This window comes from Armigeres subalbatus, chromosome 3 (genome assembly GCF_024139115.2).
Source record: "Armigeres subalbatus isolate Guangzhou_Male chromosome 3, GZ_Asu_2, whole genome shotgun sequence".
Classification (NCBI taxonomy): domain Eukaryota; kingdom Metazoa; phylum Arthropoda; class Insecta; order Diptera; family Culicidae; genus Armigeres; species Armigeres subalbatus.
The window spans coordinates 107,491,516-107,512,707 of NC_085141.1; the positions used below are offsets into that span (position 1 = coordinate 107,491,516).

A 21,192-nucleotide genomic window follows, 5' to 3' on the forward strand; every position below is an offset into this window, starting at 1 on the left:
CCAATGTTTGTTGGGTCTTTCTCTTTTTCGGCGGATTGCTGGGGTCATCAAGCAGCATCGGCGAGAACACGTTGCTCTGCAAAAGCTGCTGGGAGAGGTCACCCGCGCCTCCAAGAGTAGGGCGCTAAGGCACCTTTACCACGACCGAATCGGCCACCGAGTCTCCCATGACGGATCCGGGAGAAAATATCGCGACGAAGCGAAAACGTAAACAGCGAACGAACGAGAAAAAAACACTTGTAAAAAAGTGCGAGCAAAAAGCACGTCCGTACGCGCTGCTGTCACAAACTGGAATGATTTTTATTCTAAAAAAGTTTTTAGTGCAAGTACGTGAGCATTCATAATAATTAACGAATGGGAGGGCTAACGGGATTACTTCATTAGATAAAAGAAAGCTGCTTTCTATCGCGCGCGATCCGTTTTGTTCGGGACTTCGCAGAGAGCGTTCCCGAAGCATCGGAGAAACTGGTCTTCGTGGCAGTCTACGATTCAAAATGCGTATTGTTGAGAAGAATGTTGACCACCACCAGTCTCAAGAAGAAGCTTTTTCATAGTACAAAATATAATCGCTTGGCATATGTCCGAGCGATGGTTGCTGGTTGGCGAAAATTTCCAATTTTATTCATCGATTTCGCTGTCGTCGGCGGGAAGTGAACTTTTTTCTCTAGCAGCACAACTCAGACTAATTTTGCTACAGTAACCTATAGGGTCGGGATTCAGCGAAACCGTACCAAGCGCCTTTATGTGACTTTTGAGTGACCGAGCATATATGACTGAATTTGGTTGTTTATGAACTATAGGAACACGTTTACAACATGTGTGTTACCTGCCCAGTCAACACAAAATCGTATATGATGCAACATAAGATGCTAAAGTGGAGGCGATATACGTACATATTGTATGGGGAAGTACCTATATGGCCTCCACTTTAGCATCTTATGTGACATCATATACGATCTTGTGTTGACTGGGTGCTTTCTACCAGTGCCTTTGCGGTGATATGTCCCGAATGCGTGAAATCTTGTTTGGACCGAGGATTAGATCCAAACCCACAAGTTGCTTGATTCTGATGTCTGTGCTTGCGATGCATGTCCGTTATTGGTTGGTTTACCTATTTCTAAACTTTTTATCAATTATTGATAATACATAACTGAAAATCAGCATTTTCAGAACAATTCAAAGAAACGGAGACTCTTCTTTGATCGAACACAGTTAAAAATTCTGAATATTACACGTCATGGAAATATTTGAACCAGAGATGCATCTGAACACGAGAACGCGTGTTCGTGTTCAAAACGTTCTGAACACTGCACAGTGTTCAAGAGCACTGACCTAACTTAGCAACTTGTATCCTAGGAAACCAAATTCAAGAGACGGCATGCTACACATTTTTCGGCTAGTAATGGTACACGTGGGCATCTATAACGGATAGAAATCAAGCATGCTCGTATGTTTTTGCATAGTTTCAAATCTAAGGAATCTTAGTTACCATGATTGCTTTGCTTGCGTACCAACCCAGTGCACACTGAACTGTGTTCAGAGTTTAAAACTAAGAACACCAAGGCACGCTCTTGGCTCATGTTCTGTTCAGGATGCATCTCTGATTTGAACTCATATTTTTGCGTTCAATAGCCTTTAATTATGCATCCAACTTTTTCTTGTACGCAATATTGAATACAAGCTCCATAGTAAGGACAACCTGTAATTTTGAAAAGTGATGAAAAAATGAGTCGAATCGAACGGAGCCTTTTTGTTACATCATATATGCTGTAACATTTTTATACTGTGAATGATTCAAAAAAATTGGAAATCCATCGATAAACGGCTGAGATATTAACGCTTAAAATGTATCATATTTTCGCGATGATCTTTGATGAAGTAAATCAAATCTCCGATTTTCGTAATCGCAAAGTGTACCCCAATATAGAAAACACAGACGTAGTCCTACGTAAAAAATCCAAACCAGGGTGCGATCTCAGCCACCTTCAGCAAGATCTGCTTTGTAGCCACCAGGGTTTCGACTTTTCGTTTCAATGAAACCAAAGCAAGCGTTTTTCGGGCCAAGGGAAAATCTTGTTTCGTTGTTTATGGTTGAGGATCATCTTTCACCCATCAATCTTTTCTCTAGAATTAGCATTGGAACATGAACGAAAATCTTGCCTATTAGATGAACATCATTTTTCGTTCCATTACTTTTACCTCTCACTCACTTTTCGCGAGAATTACCGCAGAGCAATTACAAAATTGTATGGCCGCGCCGGGATTTGAACCCAGAATAGTAACAATAATAGCTGTAGGGATGCGCTTACTTTAGCCACACCACCACGCTCTCTGTATGAAAGCAGTAAGTTATTTGTTCTACATAAGATACTACCATTTGATGATGCCACGAAAATACTCGAATATGAAAGAAAAAGAGCAAACCATCGTTTAGCGGCAATCGAAGTGAGCGAAAAATTGTTACCAACCTATAGGCTGTTTTTCTTTCCCGAAAAGCGATTTCTCCCCGAAAACTTTCGTGAGGGAAAATTATGTGGTCCTGGGATTGAGTGAGCATTACGAACCCTGGTAGCCACACATTTGCTAGTTCTTGTTGGTGAACGTCACACGCAAAAAAAAAGCGTTCCCGAATTCGTAAACAGGCAAAAATACACCGTGATTTAATTCATGGATTCGGAAGCACCAGTCACGTTTCCAGAAAACGTGACTATGTTCCCGAATCCGTGGCTGTTGTTCACGAAAAAATACACCGTGAACTCGTGTTAGTTCACGAATTCATGAACGCTTTTTTTGCGTGCAGTTTTTCTGTCAAGTTTGAGTTTCTAGGGCCTCATTGCGCATCTTGACCATGTGTTGGTAGAATCATACTCATATTTCAATCATTGAGGCTTCATGCACGAGCCAAATCGCTTGCGATTCTGTAGGAAGAGCATCGCACTTGAGTTTTTCGGACAGTTAATTCAATGCATTCAACAATGAAGAACACGTAAACATCATGCAATGATGCAAATCGCAATTCGACTCATGAGCGATTCTCTGGGCCATGATTCGGATGGTATTTGACCCACGCATGATTAAAATCACCGATAAGATTTGAGAATTTGAGCTTTTACCAACACCGATCTTGGCTCGACCGCACTTTTGAACGACAGTATAGTTAGCTTTTATCATATTTTTAGTATACTTCACATAGGTATTAGATGATGCTTTTCAATGGCGAATGAGCATTCTGCTAAAATATTGGCATAGACATTGGCGTAACTAACGAAAAATTCTAGGGGGGGCTAATTTTTGACGTAGAATTACGTCCTTTGCAAAGATAGATAGATTGTAATTTGAGACCTTCTCGAAAAGTACCGATTTTCGAGATTTTGGTATCAATCGATCGACGAACTCTTTAAGATTTTCCCCAACTATTAAAAACAATGGATTAGAATGCGCTGGTCGTCGCCGAAAATAGCAGTACTCAAGAGAAATATCAAGAAATACGCAAGGTTCGTAATAACGTTTGATTGCTGTGAGGCATTCGAAAGACGCATTGTAGATTGAAAATCGACTCTCTTCAGGACAAGCATTTTATGAAAAGAAAGGGTTGATAGCAAACAATGGCGTCGGTTGCATTCCCGCGGTACTGAAGGAAGTTTTCGTCAGTATCAGAATCACAAACGCTCGTCGGAGAGCAACGCTGCAGAAACGTTGGCGTCAGTAGCAGTCAAGTGATATTTTCTTTCAAAATTCAGATTTTATTTCTGTTTGTAATAGGAAAGGAAAATTATTGAAAACAAATCGGTTTTTCTCAGATACACTAGAGGAGGTAGACCCGAGACGAACATACTTCAAAGTGCAAATCATAATCGCTTGGCGACGCTGCAGAAGTTTTTTCTCCATGGATGGCAAATCATCTGACGTTGATGTCAGAGTAGACAAAAGAAATTTTCTTTCAACATTCTGATTATGCCTGTGATTGGAAAGGCGCATTGTCGGTTCGTCTGAGAACTATAATTTCACAGAAGGTTGAGTGTGAGTGACGAATTTTCTGGCGTCAGATTCCATAAAAACTTTATGCGATTAAGAAGACATATGAGCTTAGTAAGACGCCTGTGGAGTCTTATCCATCCGAAAGAATTCCAATTTCTTTCTCATTTAAATTTTTGTTACCTCTTCTTGAAAACTCAAGATTTGTATCGTGGGACCGACAGCTAAATCAGAAGCAGGCTATGGACGAACCCCTTCCAGTTGATGTGGGTGGAAGCGGAAATGGATAAAATGTGGTATTACATTCAAATATCACTGACAAATCGAATGCCATCAAGATACCCCGCGAAGAAAATTGATTTTGATAGTGACCAATTGTGTCCCGTCTTAGACGTCTGTACTTTTCAAGACATTGGCTCAAAACCGAAGCATTATCAAAACACACTGGTGTGAAGAAAGGATCTCGCCCATCAAACATTGTATTTTTCATGCACGAAAATTTTGTGTGAGAATTCCATGATACACAATTACATTATATCCCATTATATACAATAATTTATATAAAAAATATATATATAACCATCAGGGCACCCGATTGAAGCGATTTGGATAGGAAGAGTGGAATCGCCAACTTTCTATTGTTAACATCTCGTGGATGAAGGGCGGGCTCTTCTCCCCATCTATTGGGTCAATCTGGGAAACGAGGGATAGATTATATTATTGTGTGTACGAACTTTCTTCTGGAAGGAGATTCTCTATTCATCCCGTGGATTTGCATAAGTGTCTCTGCTTATGGAACCACCCCACCCATTCTTGGCCCTTCATACAGGAGTTTGATGAAATACAAACAGTAGTATAATCATGATCAATTCGTTTGTCAGATATGGCCAGTGCTATCGGCAGGTGCCTTGCTACAATAGATGGTAGTATCATCATTATCATATCATCATCATCATCTTCTTGAAAACTCAAGGTTTTGCCTTTCTGGAATCTTTTAATTGATTTTCTGGAAATAGCAGAAAAATTCCCCAAATTACCATTCAAAGCTACAGAAAGAAATGCTTTCAAAATATCTGGATCGATACAGACGTATGATACGTAGTATTTGGCTCACATTTTTTCGGAAGGATTCCTTTGATAATTCTTTCAGAAAGACTATGCATCTTTAAGAACAATGAAGACACTAAGTCTCTAAGACTCTGTAAAAACATTAAAATATTCAAAAATTAAATACTTGCTGAGAAAACAATTTTAAATCAGGATTTTTTAGAAATATGCCGATAAGCTAAGCATCCTGTGTTCCTTAAACAATTTGTCCAAAATTTTATGCTTTGTCAACATTAAGACCATACAGACAGTTCAGTATGCCACTAGAGCTTTCTTTATCCAATCAAAATTTTAGAAATTGTGTTTGTTTTAGAGATGGGCAAAACAGCTCATTGCAGTGAGCGGATCTGATCCGTTCAGCTCATTGAAAAGAGTCAGCTCCTTGGATCAGCTCTTCAGTTCTTTAATGCTACATATAATAAAACATACACAGGATTTTGTTTTTACACGATTTTTTTTCGCTCGTATTTTTGATCGTGTGACTTCAATTTACCACCAAACTCTTTGCAACATGTTTCAAAAAATCCAGAATAAATCGAAGAAAAATCACATGATAATTAATATGCGTTAAACATTTAGGTTGAGTGGAAAATTGAGAAAATGTAAATCGCGTAAAAATAAAATCCAGTGTAATTGTTAATATTATTATTTTAATTATTGTTCAAAAATTTGAAAAATTTATGTCATTCATTAATTTATTCATTCATTCATCATTCATCTATTTACCTTTCTTTGAAATTTTTAAAATGTTTAGCTACAGTGAGGTAATAATTTCTATTGAAAAAACCGACAATTTTAAACTAATAACATTTATTACGCTTTTTTCCGTCTAGTTTTGAAGTCTAGGAGAACCATAACATTTATTTCTATACAAAAAACTAACTCAACATTATTTTCCATTCATAATTCTAAGTTGCATTTTATTGATAACGTTTCTCAAATCGTTAATTTAAATAATTCAGTCCCTAGTCTCTGATATGTATATGAACCATATCACGTGTCATAAGTTTTCTCTTCATACTGGGTGCAGTAAATCAATGCCTTGTTTGCGCGCGCTTCTAACCCTTTTAACCATGCGTAGTTGACATTTTCATACAAGCGAGCACATTCATCTATATTGGTTCCCGAAATGCGAGAGAAATAAAAACAAGAGAGTAAAAAAATACAGAGCACGGTGCTACAAACAAACCGAGTGCACATGTAGCAGTATGCTGGCGGGAAAACCCGTCGCAAGCAAAAGATCCGCTCCGTGCAAGACACAGCACCCAGCTCGGTTCGTTTGAACCACACGGTTCGCTCGCTAGAATCGGACGCGACTGATCCGGATCGAGATCCGTGTCGCACGGATCTGAGCTAGTGGCGCAGCTCTCGCTTCCATGTCACAGCAATTTCGAGCTGGACGACGACATGAGCGGAACTGAGAGTTGTTCGGATCTTCGGATCTTTTGCTTAGTACGGTTCGTTCGCTACCGCACTACTAGGTATCTTTTGTGTGTCCGTTCGTAGCGCCGAGTATGTGGGTATGGGTTAAGAAATAGGCGGCAAAGGGCGGCAAGCTAGATTATTTTTGCTTGTGTGTTTCTTATTCCTCTCTGCAGCAGAAATGGTTTCTGTTGCTTGGCTAGATGGTTCTGTCGCTTGGCTTGATGGTGCTTGAGGTGCAAATAATAAACGATCAGCACGTGCGCGGTACTGGACTGGAATGCTCATACAAGCTCGCTTGTGTTGTATACCGCGAGCGTGGTATTTTCGTTTGTGCTGTACAAAATACAACAGCGCGCGTACTCGAGTGCGTACGCTCGAGGGAGTTTCTCTAGGCGCGTGTTTGACAATGATTTCATCAAGTTAAAGTGAGCTGCTGAGCTGGGCTTCTTTAAAAAAGATCCATGGCTCATCAGCTCAATGTAAGGAAGCGAATCTTTGGAACAGCTCCTGAGCGGAGCGCCCACCTCTAGTTTGTTTTCTTAGTCTGTTGCTTCTATTATTTATTCAATCAGCATTGAATCAACATGGAACCACTGTTCCTACTTCAATTTACTAAAGTAATGATATCTGGCGCTGGAGAATTAAGGGAGCGTACTATTTTTCGTATTTAACATTCCTATCGTAAGATATAACAATTGTTCGAAGTTCGAAAATTAAATAGATTCAATGTTTCGTAGAGAGAAAGATGTGAATGAAGAGAACTTATTCCTGGCAGTTACGCCTATATATGATCAGAGAGCTAGATAAGTACAATGTTCATGCAAAGTGGTAAAAATTCTAGGGGGGGCTAATTTAGTTCTAGGTGGGGCTATAGCCCCCCCTAGCCCCCTGTAGTTACGCCAATGGGCATAGATTGAATATTCAAGATCATTAGGAATTAAAGTTTCCAAAAGCCGTATTTTTCATAAGTTTCATGATTCACCAACGCATTTTCAAATTATCACTAAATGAAGCCAACTTTCCACCAACCGAATCAAACTGTGGGAAATGGCTCCCCATTAAATTCGCACTAAAGCCCTCCAATCTAATCTGTATCGCCAGCTCAAACCGATGTGACCTAAAAGCACTTTAACGGAGATTTCCATTTTTTTTCCGCGTGGCTCCAAAATCATGTTCCAACGCGACAGCTCCTAATCTTAATGTGGCGATCCCTTCATCTCTTGCGTTGCGGCGTTGTGTAGTGATGCGATGGGACCCTCAGCAGCAACATCCATCACCTCGTGCCGCTCAAATGGGTTTCGATTGTGGGTCCCACCACAATACGTACGCGTTCGAGCACATGCATAGGGGGGTCGTCTTTGACGATTTCGATTGTCGCGCCGTGTCCGGCAGTCGGGCAGTCCATCATCACACGCTCTGTCAACTTAACTGTCGTTGCGAATAATACTTTAATAGGTTCAAGCCGAATGAGTTAGGAGAATATGGTATTATTAATGCTGCCGAAATGATCTCGTCATACCGTTTGAACAAACATGTTATTTTATTAGGTGGTGCCCTGTCTCTGGAATGCCTTTTCCAATTATTTCTATAACTAATCTGGGCATTTCAGTCCACCATCCCCTACAAAACAGAAACGCGGAGAACGCAGATTGAATGGTCATCTTTGTTTCAGTGTCCAGCTAGTTGGTCCCCCGTGCACGGTGCTGGTAATAACTAGTCATCCGAGCGAGCCTTATGTAACCCATAAATAAGCAATCGTTCGCGAAGCGGCAACCCCACTTCGACTGAAGTTTCTCATGAATAATTGATCTTTCATTCAAATTTCACGGGCTTCTGGCTAAATTGGCACTCGTGCCCCCGATGGGCTTCCCGTACACACTGTTCCGTTACCTGGTTTTAGGACAACAACATTACCTAGAGAAAAATACTCACTTTCTGTCTATATGCACAATCTTCATGTCCATGGAGTGAATCGTTGTGAAGACGTTGGTCGCTCCCTGGACGACGCATTCCCGCGTCTCGGGCATGGCAATTGGGGTGCACGTTGCGATGAACACCGGTTCGTTCCGGCTGCACAACGGGAGGTACGAGAGGTAGTGTCCCTGCACGAGGACGACCTGTGTTTTGTGGCGAAAAAACATAGTTGTGGTTATCGAAACACTCCGAGAGGCATGATAGTTTGACTGTTGATTACTTTTTGATCGCCGAACCGCATCTGTCGCCGGGCATTCCGACTAACGTTCATCCGGCAGAGGAATATCCGCTGCTCGCCGTCCAGCTGGGATGATGACCCGTGCCCGTGGTGACTATGGTGGCTGGTTTGGTGCTGAGGAACTCCGCGGCCTAATTCCGCCTGGATGGCCCCGTGGTCTTGCTTGTCGATGATGTCATACACGGAGTCACCGTGTATTAGGAGATCCTCCTGTAATAAAAGAAAGAAGTACTACGTCAGTTCAGCGGATGATGGAAGCCAACCAACCCCCACCTTGAGGGAAATTAAGTATGCCATCCAACAGATAAAGGCCAATAAAGCAGCTGGTAAGGATAGTATCGGAGCTGAGATCATAAGGATGGGCTCGGAAAAGCTAGTCACTTGACTACACAAACTGTTTGTCAGAATCTGGGAAACTGAACATCTATACCGGAGGAATGAAAAGAAGGGGCCATATCTCAAGTAACAATTTGCATGCTTGATGGATTTATTTGATTCTCATAGCAGATTTATGATAGCAGTCACCATAGCTAGTTGCTCAGTTTAATCGCCAATCTTATTGTTATCAATAAACCTCAAATAAATCTGCTGAAAAAGCTTCAAACGTTAAATACTGATTAATTTTATGAGAAGCTCTACCGTTGTAGAACTACGTGATAAGTCCTATTTTCAAAGTTCGATCAAATCCACATTCCACAATTTATGGTCGTGATGTGGTTAAATAAATAAAAGCAGATTGTATGATAATCGCCAGAAAACCATTCACCAGAAAACCAACCGCCAGAATGACAATCGCCAGAAAACTACTTACCAGAAAGTACCAATCACCAGAAAACCATTTTCCAGATATTTTTAATTTCCTTTTGTTCTTTTTAAAATATCAAATAGTGATGAGCAGGTGATAGGTGCTGAATACTTATTGATACCTGCTTATTATGAGCATGATTGTACGAGCGTACTTTTAATGATAATGTAGCTAACCAACGCAAGGCCATATTTTAAAATAGTGAATTTTGACACGAGACGAGACAATGTTACTTCGCTTATTACGTTTGTTATTTCGATTTTGCACACACGGTGGGAAAACCTAAAACCTTTTATTCTCCTGCACACTGACTGGTCAAAATCGTACATTGGACAAAAAAATTAACAAGTGAAAATAGTGCTAATTTATCATATGCCAGTCGAAAATCATTTTAACACGTAAAAGAATAACATCAATAATTCAATATCAATAATGAGCATTTCTGTTTTCTTTATAATTTCGCTCACAAAAGTCAGATTGCTTCGCAACAACAACTGACTTTCAGCTTGGGATCTATTCTGTGATGGCGATGCGTTCAATATATTTAAATAGATTCTAGGCTGCTTCACGAAACGATCCTTTACATAAGTGGCATTTCTCATAGTAATTTTCATATAACCTTCAAATGGCACGTGCACAATCAAATTACATGCAAATCAGCTAAAAATTTAGGAGGACTATCAAAATAGCAAAAACAATCGTTTAAGCACAGGGGAGCGAAAAAGTCAAAATTTGAATCACTCTATTGCACATCCTTGCGTTGATTGGCTGCCACCCAATCACACGATGGCGCATCTTACCCAGCACTATGGAGCCGGTTCTCAGCTCGTTGGTGGTGCCATAGCTTTGGTAGAAGGTAGCCGCTCGACGCCCGCTTTTCCACACTTTCTGTCCTGTCCAGCAGATTTCCTGCAGCGCTACGACGTCGAAGTTGCGGGGATGTAATTCATCGTAGATTATCCTGTCGCAACCTGCGAAGCCTAGCGACTTGCAGTTCCATGTTCCAGGCTTCCAATCGTGATCCTTTATTCGTCGCCTAGGCCGTTTCCGATTGCATCGAATCGTATTATCTTCTATGTCTTTCGTAATGGTTGTTTTTAAAGGCGGCTTATTGGGCCTGCGCAAACCTCCTGCGGGCAGCAGGGACTATGTCCAAGGGCTTGACGATCCCTCCCCAGGCCATCTGCGAGTTGTGGGGCTTGCCTAGGATGTGGTGGGGTTTGACAGTGGGCCCTGTTAAACCTCTATAAAAAGCTGCATGTATCCGCAAGTAGGCCCCACCAAAGCGACCGTGTGCCGCTCAAAGCGCACAAGCCCAAGTCCTGGTGTTAGGTGGGACGCTAAACAGCCCTGACACGACGGCCCTCCGACGAGACAGGAGGTTTGCGCAGGCCCAATAAGCCGCCTAGAAAACCAATCATTACGAACAATATAAGAGATAATGCGACTCGATATAATCGGCAAAGACCTAGGCGACGAATACAGGATCACGATTGGAAGCTTGGAACATGGAATTGCAAGTCGCTAGGTTTCGCAGGTTGCGACAGGATGATCTACGATGAATTACATCCCCGCAACTTCGACGTCGTGGCGCTGCAGGAGATTTGCTGGACAGGACAGAAAGTGTGGAAAAGCGGGCATCGAGCGGCTACCTTCTACCAAAGCTGTGGCACCACCAACGAGCTGGGAACCGGCTTCATAGTGCTGGGTAAGATGCGCCAACGCGTGATTGGGTGGCAGCCAATCAACGCAAGGATGCAAGCTGAGGATTAAAGGCCGTTTCTTCAACTATAGCATCATCAACGTGCACTGCCCACACGAAGGGAGACCTGACGACGAGAAAGAAGCGTTCTACGCACAGCTGGAGCAGACATACGATGGATGCCCACTGCGGGACGTTAAAATCGTCATCGGTGACATGAACGCACAGGTAGGAAGGGAGGAAATGTATAGACCGGTCATCGGACCGGATAGTCTGCACACCGTATCGAATGACAACGGCCAACGATGCATAAACTTCGCAGCGGAATGGTAGTCCGAAGCACCTTCTTTCCCCGCAAAAATATCCACAAAGCCACATGGAAATCACCTAACCAAGAAACGGAAAACCAAATCGACCACGTTCTAATCGACGGTAAATTCTTCTCCGACATCACGAACGTCCGCACTTACCGCAGTGCGAATATTGAATCCGACCACTACCTCGTTGCAGTATGCCTGCGCTCAAAACTCTCGACGGTGTACAACACGCGTCGAAGTCGGACGCCGCGGCTTAATATCGGGCGGCTACGAGACGGTAGACTAGCCCAAGAATACGCGCAGCAGCTGGAAGTGGCACTCCCAACGGAAGAGCAGCTAGGCGCAGCGTCTCTTGAAGATGGCTGGAGAGATATTCGATCCGCCATTGGTAGCACCGCAACCGCTGCACTTGGCACGGTGCCCCCGGATCAGAGAAACGACTGGTATGACGGCGAATGTGAGCAGTTAGTGGAAGAGAAGAATGAAGCATGGGCGAGATTGCTGCAACACCGCACGAGGGCGAACGAGGCACGATATAAACAGGCGCGGAACAGACAAAACTCCATTTTCCGGAGGAAAAAGCGCCAGCAGGAAGATCGAGACCGTGAAGAAACGGAGCAACTGTACCGCGCTAATAACACACGAAAGTTCTATGAGAAGTTAAACCGTTCACGTAAGGGCCACGTGCCACAGCCTGATATGTGTAAGGACATAAACGGGAACCTTCTTACGAACGAGCGTGAGGTGATCCAAAGGTGGCGGCAGCACTACGAAGAACACCTGAATGGCGATGTGGCAGACGAAGATGGCGGTATGGTGATGGACCTGGGAGAACGCGCGCAGGACATAATCTTCCCGGCTCCGGATCTCCAGGAAATCCAGGAGGAGATTGGCCGGCTGAAGAACAACAAAGCCCCTGGGGTTGACCAACTACCAGGAGAGCTATTCAAACACGGTGGTGAGGCACTGGCTAGAGCGCTGCACTGGGTCATTACCAAGATTTGGGAGGAGGAAGTTTTGCCGCAGGAGTGGATGGAAGGTGTCGTGTGTCCCATCTACAAAAAGGGCGATAAGCTGGATTGTAGCAACTACCGCGCAATCACATTGCTGAACGCCGCCTACAAGGTACTCTCCCAAATTTTATGCCGTCGACTAGCACCAACTGCAAGGGAGTTCGTGGGGCAGTACCAGGCGGGTTTTATGGGCGAACGCTCCACCACGGACCAGGTGTTCGCCATTCGCCAAGTACTGCAGAAATGCCGCGAATACAACGTGTCATCTATTCATCGACTTCAAAGCCGCATATGATACAATCGATCGGGACCAGCTATGGCAGCTAATGCACGAACACGGTTTTCCGGATAAACTGATACGGTTGATCAAGGCGACGATGGATCGGGTGATGTGCGTAGTTCGAGTTTCAGGGGCATTCTCGAGTCCCTTCGAAACCCGCAGAGGGTTACGGCAAGGTGATGGTCTTTCGTGTCTGCTATTCAACATCGCTTTGGAAGGGGTAATACGAAGAGCAGGGATTAACACGAGTGGTACAATTTTCAATAAGTCCGTCCAGCTATTTGGTTTCGCTGACGACATAGATATTATGGCACGTAACTTTGAGAAGATGGAGGAAGCCTACATCAGACTGAAGAGGGAAGCTAAGCGGATCGGACTAGTCATCAACACGTCGAAGACGAAGTACATGATAGGAAGAGGTTCAAGAGAAGACAATGTGAGCCACCCACCGCGAGTTTGCATCGGTGGTGACGAAATCGAGGTGGTAGAAGAATTTGTGTACTTGGGCTCACTGGTGACTGCCGAAAATGACACCAGCAGAGAAATTCGGAGACGCATAGTGGCTGGAAATCGTACGTACTTTGGACTCCGCAAGACGCTCCGATCGAATAGAGTTCGCCGCCGTACCAAACTGACAATCTACAAAACGCTCATTAGACCGGTAGTCCTCTACGGACACGAGACCTGGACGATGCTCGTGGAGGACCAACGCGCACTTGGAGTTTTCGAAAGGAAAGTGCTGCGTACCATCTATGGTGGGGTGCAGATGGCGGACGGTACGTGGAGGAGGCGAATGAACCACGAATTGCATCAGCTGTTGGGAGAACCATCCATCGTTCACACCGCGAAAATCGGACGACTGCGATGGGCCGGGCACGTAGCCAGAATGTCGGACAGTAACCCGGTGAAAATGGTTCTCGACAACGATCCGACGGGCACAAGAAGGCGAGGTGCGCAGCGGGCAAGGTGGATCGATCAGGTGGAAGATGACTTGCGGACCCTCCGTAGACTGCGTGGTTGGCGACGTGTAGCCATGGACCGAGCCGAATGGAGGAGACTCTTATATACCGCACAGGCCACTTCGGCCTTAGTCTGAATAAATAATAATAATAATGCAAACCTCCTGTCTCGTCGGAAGGCCGTCGTGTCAGGGTTGTTAAGCGTCCCACCTAACTTGGGCTTGTGGGCCATGACTTGGGCTTGTGCGCTTTGAGCGGCACATGGTCGCTTTCCCGGAGGCTACTTGCGGATACATGCAGCTTTTTATAGAGGTTTTACAGGGCCCACTGTCAAACCCCACCACATCCTAGGCAGGCGCCACAACTTGCAGATGGCCTGGGGAAAGATCGCCAAGCCCTAGGACATAGTCCCTGCTGCCCATGAACTGTACTTTTTTGAAGTTTTCTCCCTGAGCCATTCTTTCCATTCCCGATTTTTAGTGGCCACCCGTTACATTCAATTGTTTCTGGTTCGATTAAGAACAGGTGATTTAATCATTTATTCAGCTCAAAAAAATAATGCTTGTGAATAATATAAAAATATCAACTTCTAGTCCTAGAGTCAACTTCTAGCGCCAGTTTCTGCAATATACATTATTTTTCCTAAAATTTCATTGTTGAACATTAAAACAGGACTAATTTAAAAATAAAATATTGTATCTCATTAAAAATGCAATTAAAACTAATGTACTTTGAGCATTTTGATCGGTTATGTCTACAATATATTTTAGGGTGGTTCAAAAAATCGATTTTGCTCCACAGTGCTCATCTGATTCTTTACCATATTCTGAGTGTCCTCTAAAAATTTGAGCTCATTTGGATTAAAACTGATTTAGCACAAGCCGTTTCAAGTTTGCATGCAAATTAGTATGGGGAAATTTATTTTTTCATTATACTGTTAATGACGTTTCCCAATTAAGCGCAGGTTAAAAGAAAACCTACATAGCTAAAAGGGATACTCAACAGCTTTCACCCAACGAAAACCGCATGTTGATTAATCGTCCCGATAATTAGTAATCGATTTTAAGGCAGGTTGCGAATCTTTAGTCATGATCGTTAAACTTCTTTGAGGGCATCACTGAAATGTGCAGTGCAACATAGTAGCCTGAATTTTTGTGTGCTATCTTTCGCGCCACGAGCAGCAATGTTGCCTGTTGAGGAGTTATGCAATTAGCTCCAGAAAACCACGGTTTAGATTAAATTCGATTACTAATTATTGGAACGATAAATTAAGACGCGGTTTTCACTGAGTGAAAGCTGTTGAGTATTCCTTTTAGCTATGTAGGTTTTCTTTTAACATGTGCTTGATGGGAAAGCGTCATTAACAGTATAATGAAAAAATAAATTTCCCCATACTAATTTGCATGCAAACTTGAAACGGCTTGTGCTAAATCAGTTTTAATCCAAATGAGCTCAAATTTTCAGAGGACACTCAGAACATGGTAAAGAATCAGATGAGCACTGTGGAGCAAAATCGATTTTTTGAACCACCCTAATATTTACCATACAATGTATTGTTTTCCGAGAAAAGTGCATGAAAAAATCATCAAAAATCATCTAGCCGATTTCAATTTCTTGGTTGAATATTTCGAGACATAAATTTAGGCAGCATGTTATTTTTAGCGGTATGACATTTGGCAAAATTATGTTTGGTGGAATGTACCATTACGCGCAATACCGTGTAGCGGAATGTTCCATTTTCTCAAATAACGATGTTTCAGAACAGCAGTACCGATGCGTCGTGCAGGGTTTCTTTTGACTCTGGTTGTACTGTGAACTTTTGATTTTCTAAAAAAAAAAAGCAAACACAAAAAAAAAACCTAATTTGAAATAGAAAGTTGCTATCCAACTATCAGCAAGACAACCGAATGGTTGGTAATAATTTACGTTACAATTCTTGTTTCAAAATGTCCAAAATAGCCCCAGATTTGTCAAAAGAAGTCCGCATGCCAAGAAGTTTTTTTTTTTAAGGAATCCAATGTCTCTTTTCTTTGTTTGTTCATGTTCATGTTCATTGCAAAAAAAAACATTATTTCGTTCCTTTGCCCTATACCGGGCAGAGGCGTTCTTCTAAAAAAGGCATTATCTAAGCAAATAGATCCTATACCGGACATCGCGATCATTTAAATAAGTTATTATTTTTCTCCTTCGTCAGACACGATTTTTAAAGAAGGCATTATCTTTCCATTTGCCTTATACCAGGCAGACGCCTTCGTTTGAAGAAGAGACTATCTCCTTTTTTCTACCTTATACCGCATACGGGAACAGTTCCCAAATTAAGCCAGATAATTCAGAAACAAATTTTTATCATTAATATTTTATCTAAGATATAACATCTACATATAGTACTGTTTAATAATATATATTTTAATTGGGAGGATAATTCTAAAAACAAAAATGATCAAAATTATTTTCTTAGAAATGTTACTTTATGGGAAATAGTTTTCTGGAAAATGGTGCATTCTGGCAAATGCTTTCTGACGTTTGGTCTTACGCCAGAATATTGCGTAACAAATTGTTACGGTTTGTTAAGATCTGTCATGAATAACATTTACTATAATAAAATAAAATAAAAAACGAAATTACAAATTAAATTCAAATTTGTCAGTATTATTATCTGCCCTTCTATGCATAAATGTCTCTTGTAAGTTTCTTAAAATTTTGACTTTTTATCACAGAGCGCTCTATTTAATTGGTTTTCCCGACAGCAGCAGCTCGAACCAGCTCGAACACGAAGCAAGGCACAATCTGCTGCCAGTGCCGTCCTCCGGACCAACTCAGTACTTAGGTTTCACTATGACAGGCAGCAAATTAATACGAGAACATGTCTGCAGGTGGAGGCATTAGCTGTCCGGAACGAGCGTCAAGTTGGGTTGATACTAAGTGAAACTTTGTTGAAACCGGTTGGGAACCCCTGTAATGGTATCACCATAGGAGCAGTGGTCCTCAACACGGTTTCTCTTCAGGGTCGTTTTTCAAATCGATTCTCCCGGATATTTCTTCCTATAGTTGGTGACAAGGCGGACTATACAGAACAAAATGGCGGAGAACAAGATTTCTTTATAATCTAATTTAAGAACGAATAAACTGCTAGGGTTTAGCAAGCCATACAGTTTTATTAAAGCTAATTTCAACGCATTAGATTTCACTTTAGGTTTTTCTTTCATTAAATTTTCTTCATAGTGAGCTCACCGTTGCGGCCGATGCAGGAACCGTTGGCATGCTTGATGGTCGTCTCATTCGTTACAGGAACGTCTCGTGGAACTTGGGATACTAGGGCATTTCTCCTTCTTTCTCTTCTTTTCACTGGCAATAGCTATAGCTTCACTGACGATTCACCAGCAAATTTGTGCTTCAGTCGGTAAGGCCATAGTAACGTGGGCCATTGTTCCGGGTCCGGGGAGCGGTACACTAACACGCGCGATTACGAGTGGTCCTTCAAGCGAGCATGCACGAACATGGAACTATATAGCCACAGACTCGACTAAAACCATTGTTTTTTAGCACTTCTAGCTATTTTTTGTGTCTGCTCGACCACTGTTACTTTCACTGCAGTTTTTTAAGAATACCACGTTGGTCGCTTGATCATTGTTCAAATGCTTATAGTCAAAAAGGGAGATTGGCTCAGTTAGAGATAACTAAGTCATACACCACTTAAATTGTTAACAATTATTGTAAGATTTACAGTAGATTTAAGTGTTTACTGTGTGATAGTCCTACTCACTTACACGAAACTTAAGACGGTTAAAATGGTAACGGGTTAACACGTCTACCGACACTATCTCTTCGCTCCTCTGGACCAAATTTACTAGAGACCATCCCTATCTGGGGAATCCCTTTTTTATATCCTCCTCGATTACTCATTATCATTCGATGACTAGGCAATCCCCAGACGAGGATGATGGTGGTCACGAAGTAGATCATGGTTGTAGTAGAGACGATGAATACACGAACACGAACACGAACTAATGTACAAGTTAACTCCGACACTGAATGCATGCTAAGCCTTAACAATTTAAAATACCCTAACACTTGTTTCCGCATTGTAATTAATAAAAAAAAATACAAAGAAAATAAATAAGCAATTGAATATATAAACTATAGGTGAATAAATAAGTAAATAAATTATTAAATATACAAAATAAATAGAAACATAAATAAATAAATAAATAATAACTGATTGAATAAATAAATAAACTAAAGTCGGAGTAAAAGAAACGAACAAACAAATGAATCATTTGTTTGAGAAACTGCATAAGTCCATTTTACACTATTTCGAGAAAACAACAAAAAAAAACAGTTTTTGGACAAATTTGCACCGAATCTTTCGATTTCTTCGATACAGATCATTAGGTTTTGGCAACACTCAACACCCTGGGGCACTTTCAGTGCAAAAATGCAATACTCCAGCAGTACTCCATAATTGCTTTTCAAAGTACGTGGATATATGTAGTTTCTCAAACAAACGAAAAGAAATTCATACACTCCTGGACAAAATTATTTTTCGTATTTTTTGCCAGAATACGTATTTTTGAACGAGGATTCAGAATATATAAAATTCTCATTTTGGCCAAAAATGTTACATATGCAGTTTCTCAAACAAACGGTTCAAATAATAAATCTGAAGACATCAACCAAAAGCTACTGAACACAAAATAAATATCAGTCAAACACTACAAAAAGTGGAGACAGACATTTATTGAATATTCAGACATTTACAACAACACAAGACATTTATAACAATGTTTTATTTTGGGCTAAACCACTAACTGGCCTTCCCACCAAATATTCTATTGTGACCCGGAAATGAACGGTCACAGCCATGACCAGCCCATCCCAAACAAAAAGATTGGGAAAGTTTTCGGGGACTTCATTGACCGGAGCTTCTCGTTCCTTCCTCACTTCCGCGAAGTTTAAGTAAACTGTCGGGCCAAAGTCAACCTAGTTCGGGCCTTGTCTAAGCCTCATTGAACCAACAACAGAAGACTCCGGTTAAAGATCGGGTAGGCTATTATTGATAGTCGAAACTCTGTCACCAACTTTTAATTTCTACGTTCAAACCGCCTCAGGATTGTTACCCTCACCACCAGCCGAGTCTACTTGCCTGTTCGCCACCGTGCGCTGGCGGCCATATGTCGCAAAGCCGCCACGTTCGCTGCAGCCACATCTGGAGAGTACGATTCCCTCTCCTCACTGAATGAGACCGGATTCTGCGCATGGAGCGATGAGCTGGCATTCCTCATCAGCCATTATAAATACAGCCCAATGCTTGCAAATTCCGCAGAGGCGACAATTCCATGGCTCTTAGAAGGTCGGTGGCCGAGCTCCTCAACAGAGATTTTCATAACCACGAACACAGGTTTACGGATGGGTCAGTTTCGGGTAGTGGAACAAACAGAAAATTATCTCCCGGCTCCGAAACGGACACACATGGCTCTCGCATAACTTCGGCGGGAATTTTTTCCATATAACCTGCAACGTCTGTGATGTTCTCAACACCGTAGTACAGCGGTTCTCAACCTGGGGTACATGTACCCCTGGGGGTACCTTCGCTGGCCCTAGGGGGTACCTCGGACAAAAATGCGTAATGGCGGACAAATTACAATTCAAATCAAAACTCATTGATATAGTTTTGATAATTGTGTATTTTTATTTCAAAAAATTATATTGTACATAATATGCAATGCGATCAATAAATTCCAATTGAATTCTGCCTTCCACAACCAGCACAATGTATAAAGGGCTGCGGAACAAAAGACCGAACGAGCAAAACGTCGAATGAACAAAATGAATTTTTTTCACTAATGCTCGGTTGCTTCGTTGCAAGAGGATTAGAAGCATCCTTCTACGCATCTCGGAAGCCTTCTTCCAAGCAGCCTTCTTACAAGAGGCTCGGAAGCCTCCTGGGCACTTCAGAAGCCTCCTTTCAAGTGATTAGGTTGCTTCCTTTCAAGAGGCTCGTAAGCCTTCTTTTAAGAGGCTCGGAAGCCTCCTTTTAAGAGGCATGGAAACCTCCTTTCAAGAGATGCGGTAGCCTCCTTTCAAAAGGCTCGGAAGCCTTTCTCAAGAGGCTCAGAAGCCTCCTTTCAAGTGGCTGAAAAGCCTCTTTCCAAGAAGCTCGGAAGCCTATTTTCAAGAGGATCGGAAGCCTCCTTTCAAGAGGCTCAAAAATCCCTTTTAAGAGGCCCGAAAGCCTCCTTTCAAGAGGCTCGGAAGCTTCCCTTTCAAGAAGCTCAAAAGACTTCTTTTCTAGAGGCTCAAAAGCCTCCTTTCAAGAGCCTCGGAAGCCTCCTTTCAATATCTTTTCAAGAGGCTCGGAAGCCTCTTTTGAAGAGGCTCAGAAGCCTACCTTCAAGAGGCTCAGAAGTCTTCTTTCAAGAGGCTCAAAAACCTCCTTTCAGGCTCAGAAGCCTCCTTTCAAGAGGCTCGGAAGCCTCTTTTGAAGAGGCTCAGAAGCCTAGGCTCGGAAGACTCCTTTCAAGAGGCTCGGAAGCCTTCTTTCAAGAGGCTCGGAAGCCTTACAAGAGGCTCGGAAACCTCCTTTCAAGAGGCTAGGAAGCCTCCTTTCAAGAGGCTCAAAAATCCCTTTCAAGAGACTCAAAAGCATCCTTTCAAGAGGCTCAAAAGCCTCCCTCTGACAGGCTCTAAAGTGTCCTTTCAAGAAGTTCGGAAGTCTCCTTCCAAGAGGCTCGGAAGCCTTCTTTCAAGAGGCTCGGAAACCTTACAAAAGGATTGGAAGCCTCCTTTCAAGAGGCTCAAAGTCCTCCTTTTCTAGAGGCTCAAAATCCTCTTTTCAAGAGGCTCTGAAACCTCCTTTCAATATCCTTTCAAGAGGCTCTTTTCGAGAGGCTTTTTAAAAGGCTCAGAAGTCTCCTTTCAAGAGGCTCAAAAGCCTCCTTCCAAGAGGCTCCTATCAAGAGGCTCGGAAAACTCCTTTCAACATCCTTTTAAGAGGCTGGGAAGCCTTCTTCCAAAAGACTCGGAAGCCTTCTTTCAAGAGGCTCGGAAGCCTCTTTTTAAGAGGTTTAGATGTCTCCTTTCAAGATCCTTTCAAGAGGCTCAAAAACCTCCTTCCAGGCTCAGAAGCCTCCTTTCAATAGGTTCAAAAGCCTCCTTCCAAGAGGCTCGGAAGGTTCCTTTCAAGAGGGTAGGAAGACACACTTCAAGATACTTAAAAGCACCCTTTCAAGAGGCTCAAAAGCCTCCTTCTAAGAGGCTCGGGAGCGTCCTTACAAGAGGTTTAGAGGCCTCCTCCTTTCAAGAGGCTCAGAATCCTTCTTTCAAGATGCTCAGAAGTCTACTTTCAAGTGGTTTGGAAGCCTTCTTTTAAGAAGCGTCGTTTTAAGCTGCAAAGGAAG

The 21,192-nt window shown here is 42.4% G+C and overlaps 1 protein-coding gene across 1 annotated transcript in view; it reads right to left on the reverse strand.

Moving 5' to 3' along the window:
• Positions 1-21,192, reverse strand: part of LOC134226107 (uncharacterized) — a 206,215-nt gene that overhangs the window by 33,200 nt on the left and 151,823 nt on the right. The window contains exons 6-7 of the mRNA XM_062706661.1: positions 8,702-8,929; positions 8,440-8,624 (exon numbers count right to left, since the gene is read on the reverse strand). Coding sequence (XP_062562645.1) covers positions 8,440-8,624; positions 8,702-8,929 — 413 coding nt within the window. The remainder of the gene's footprint in view (positions 1-8,439; positions 8,625-8,701; positions 8,930-21,192) is intronic.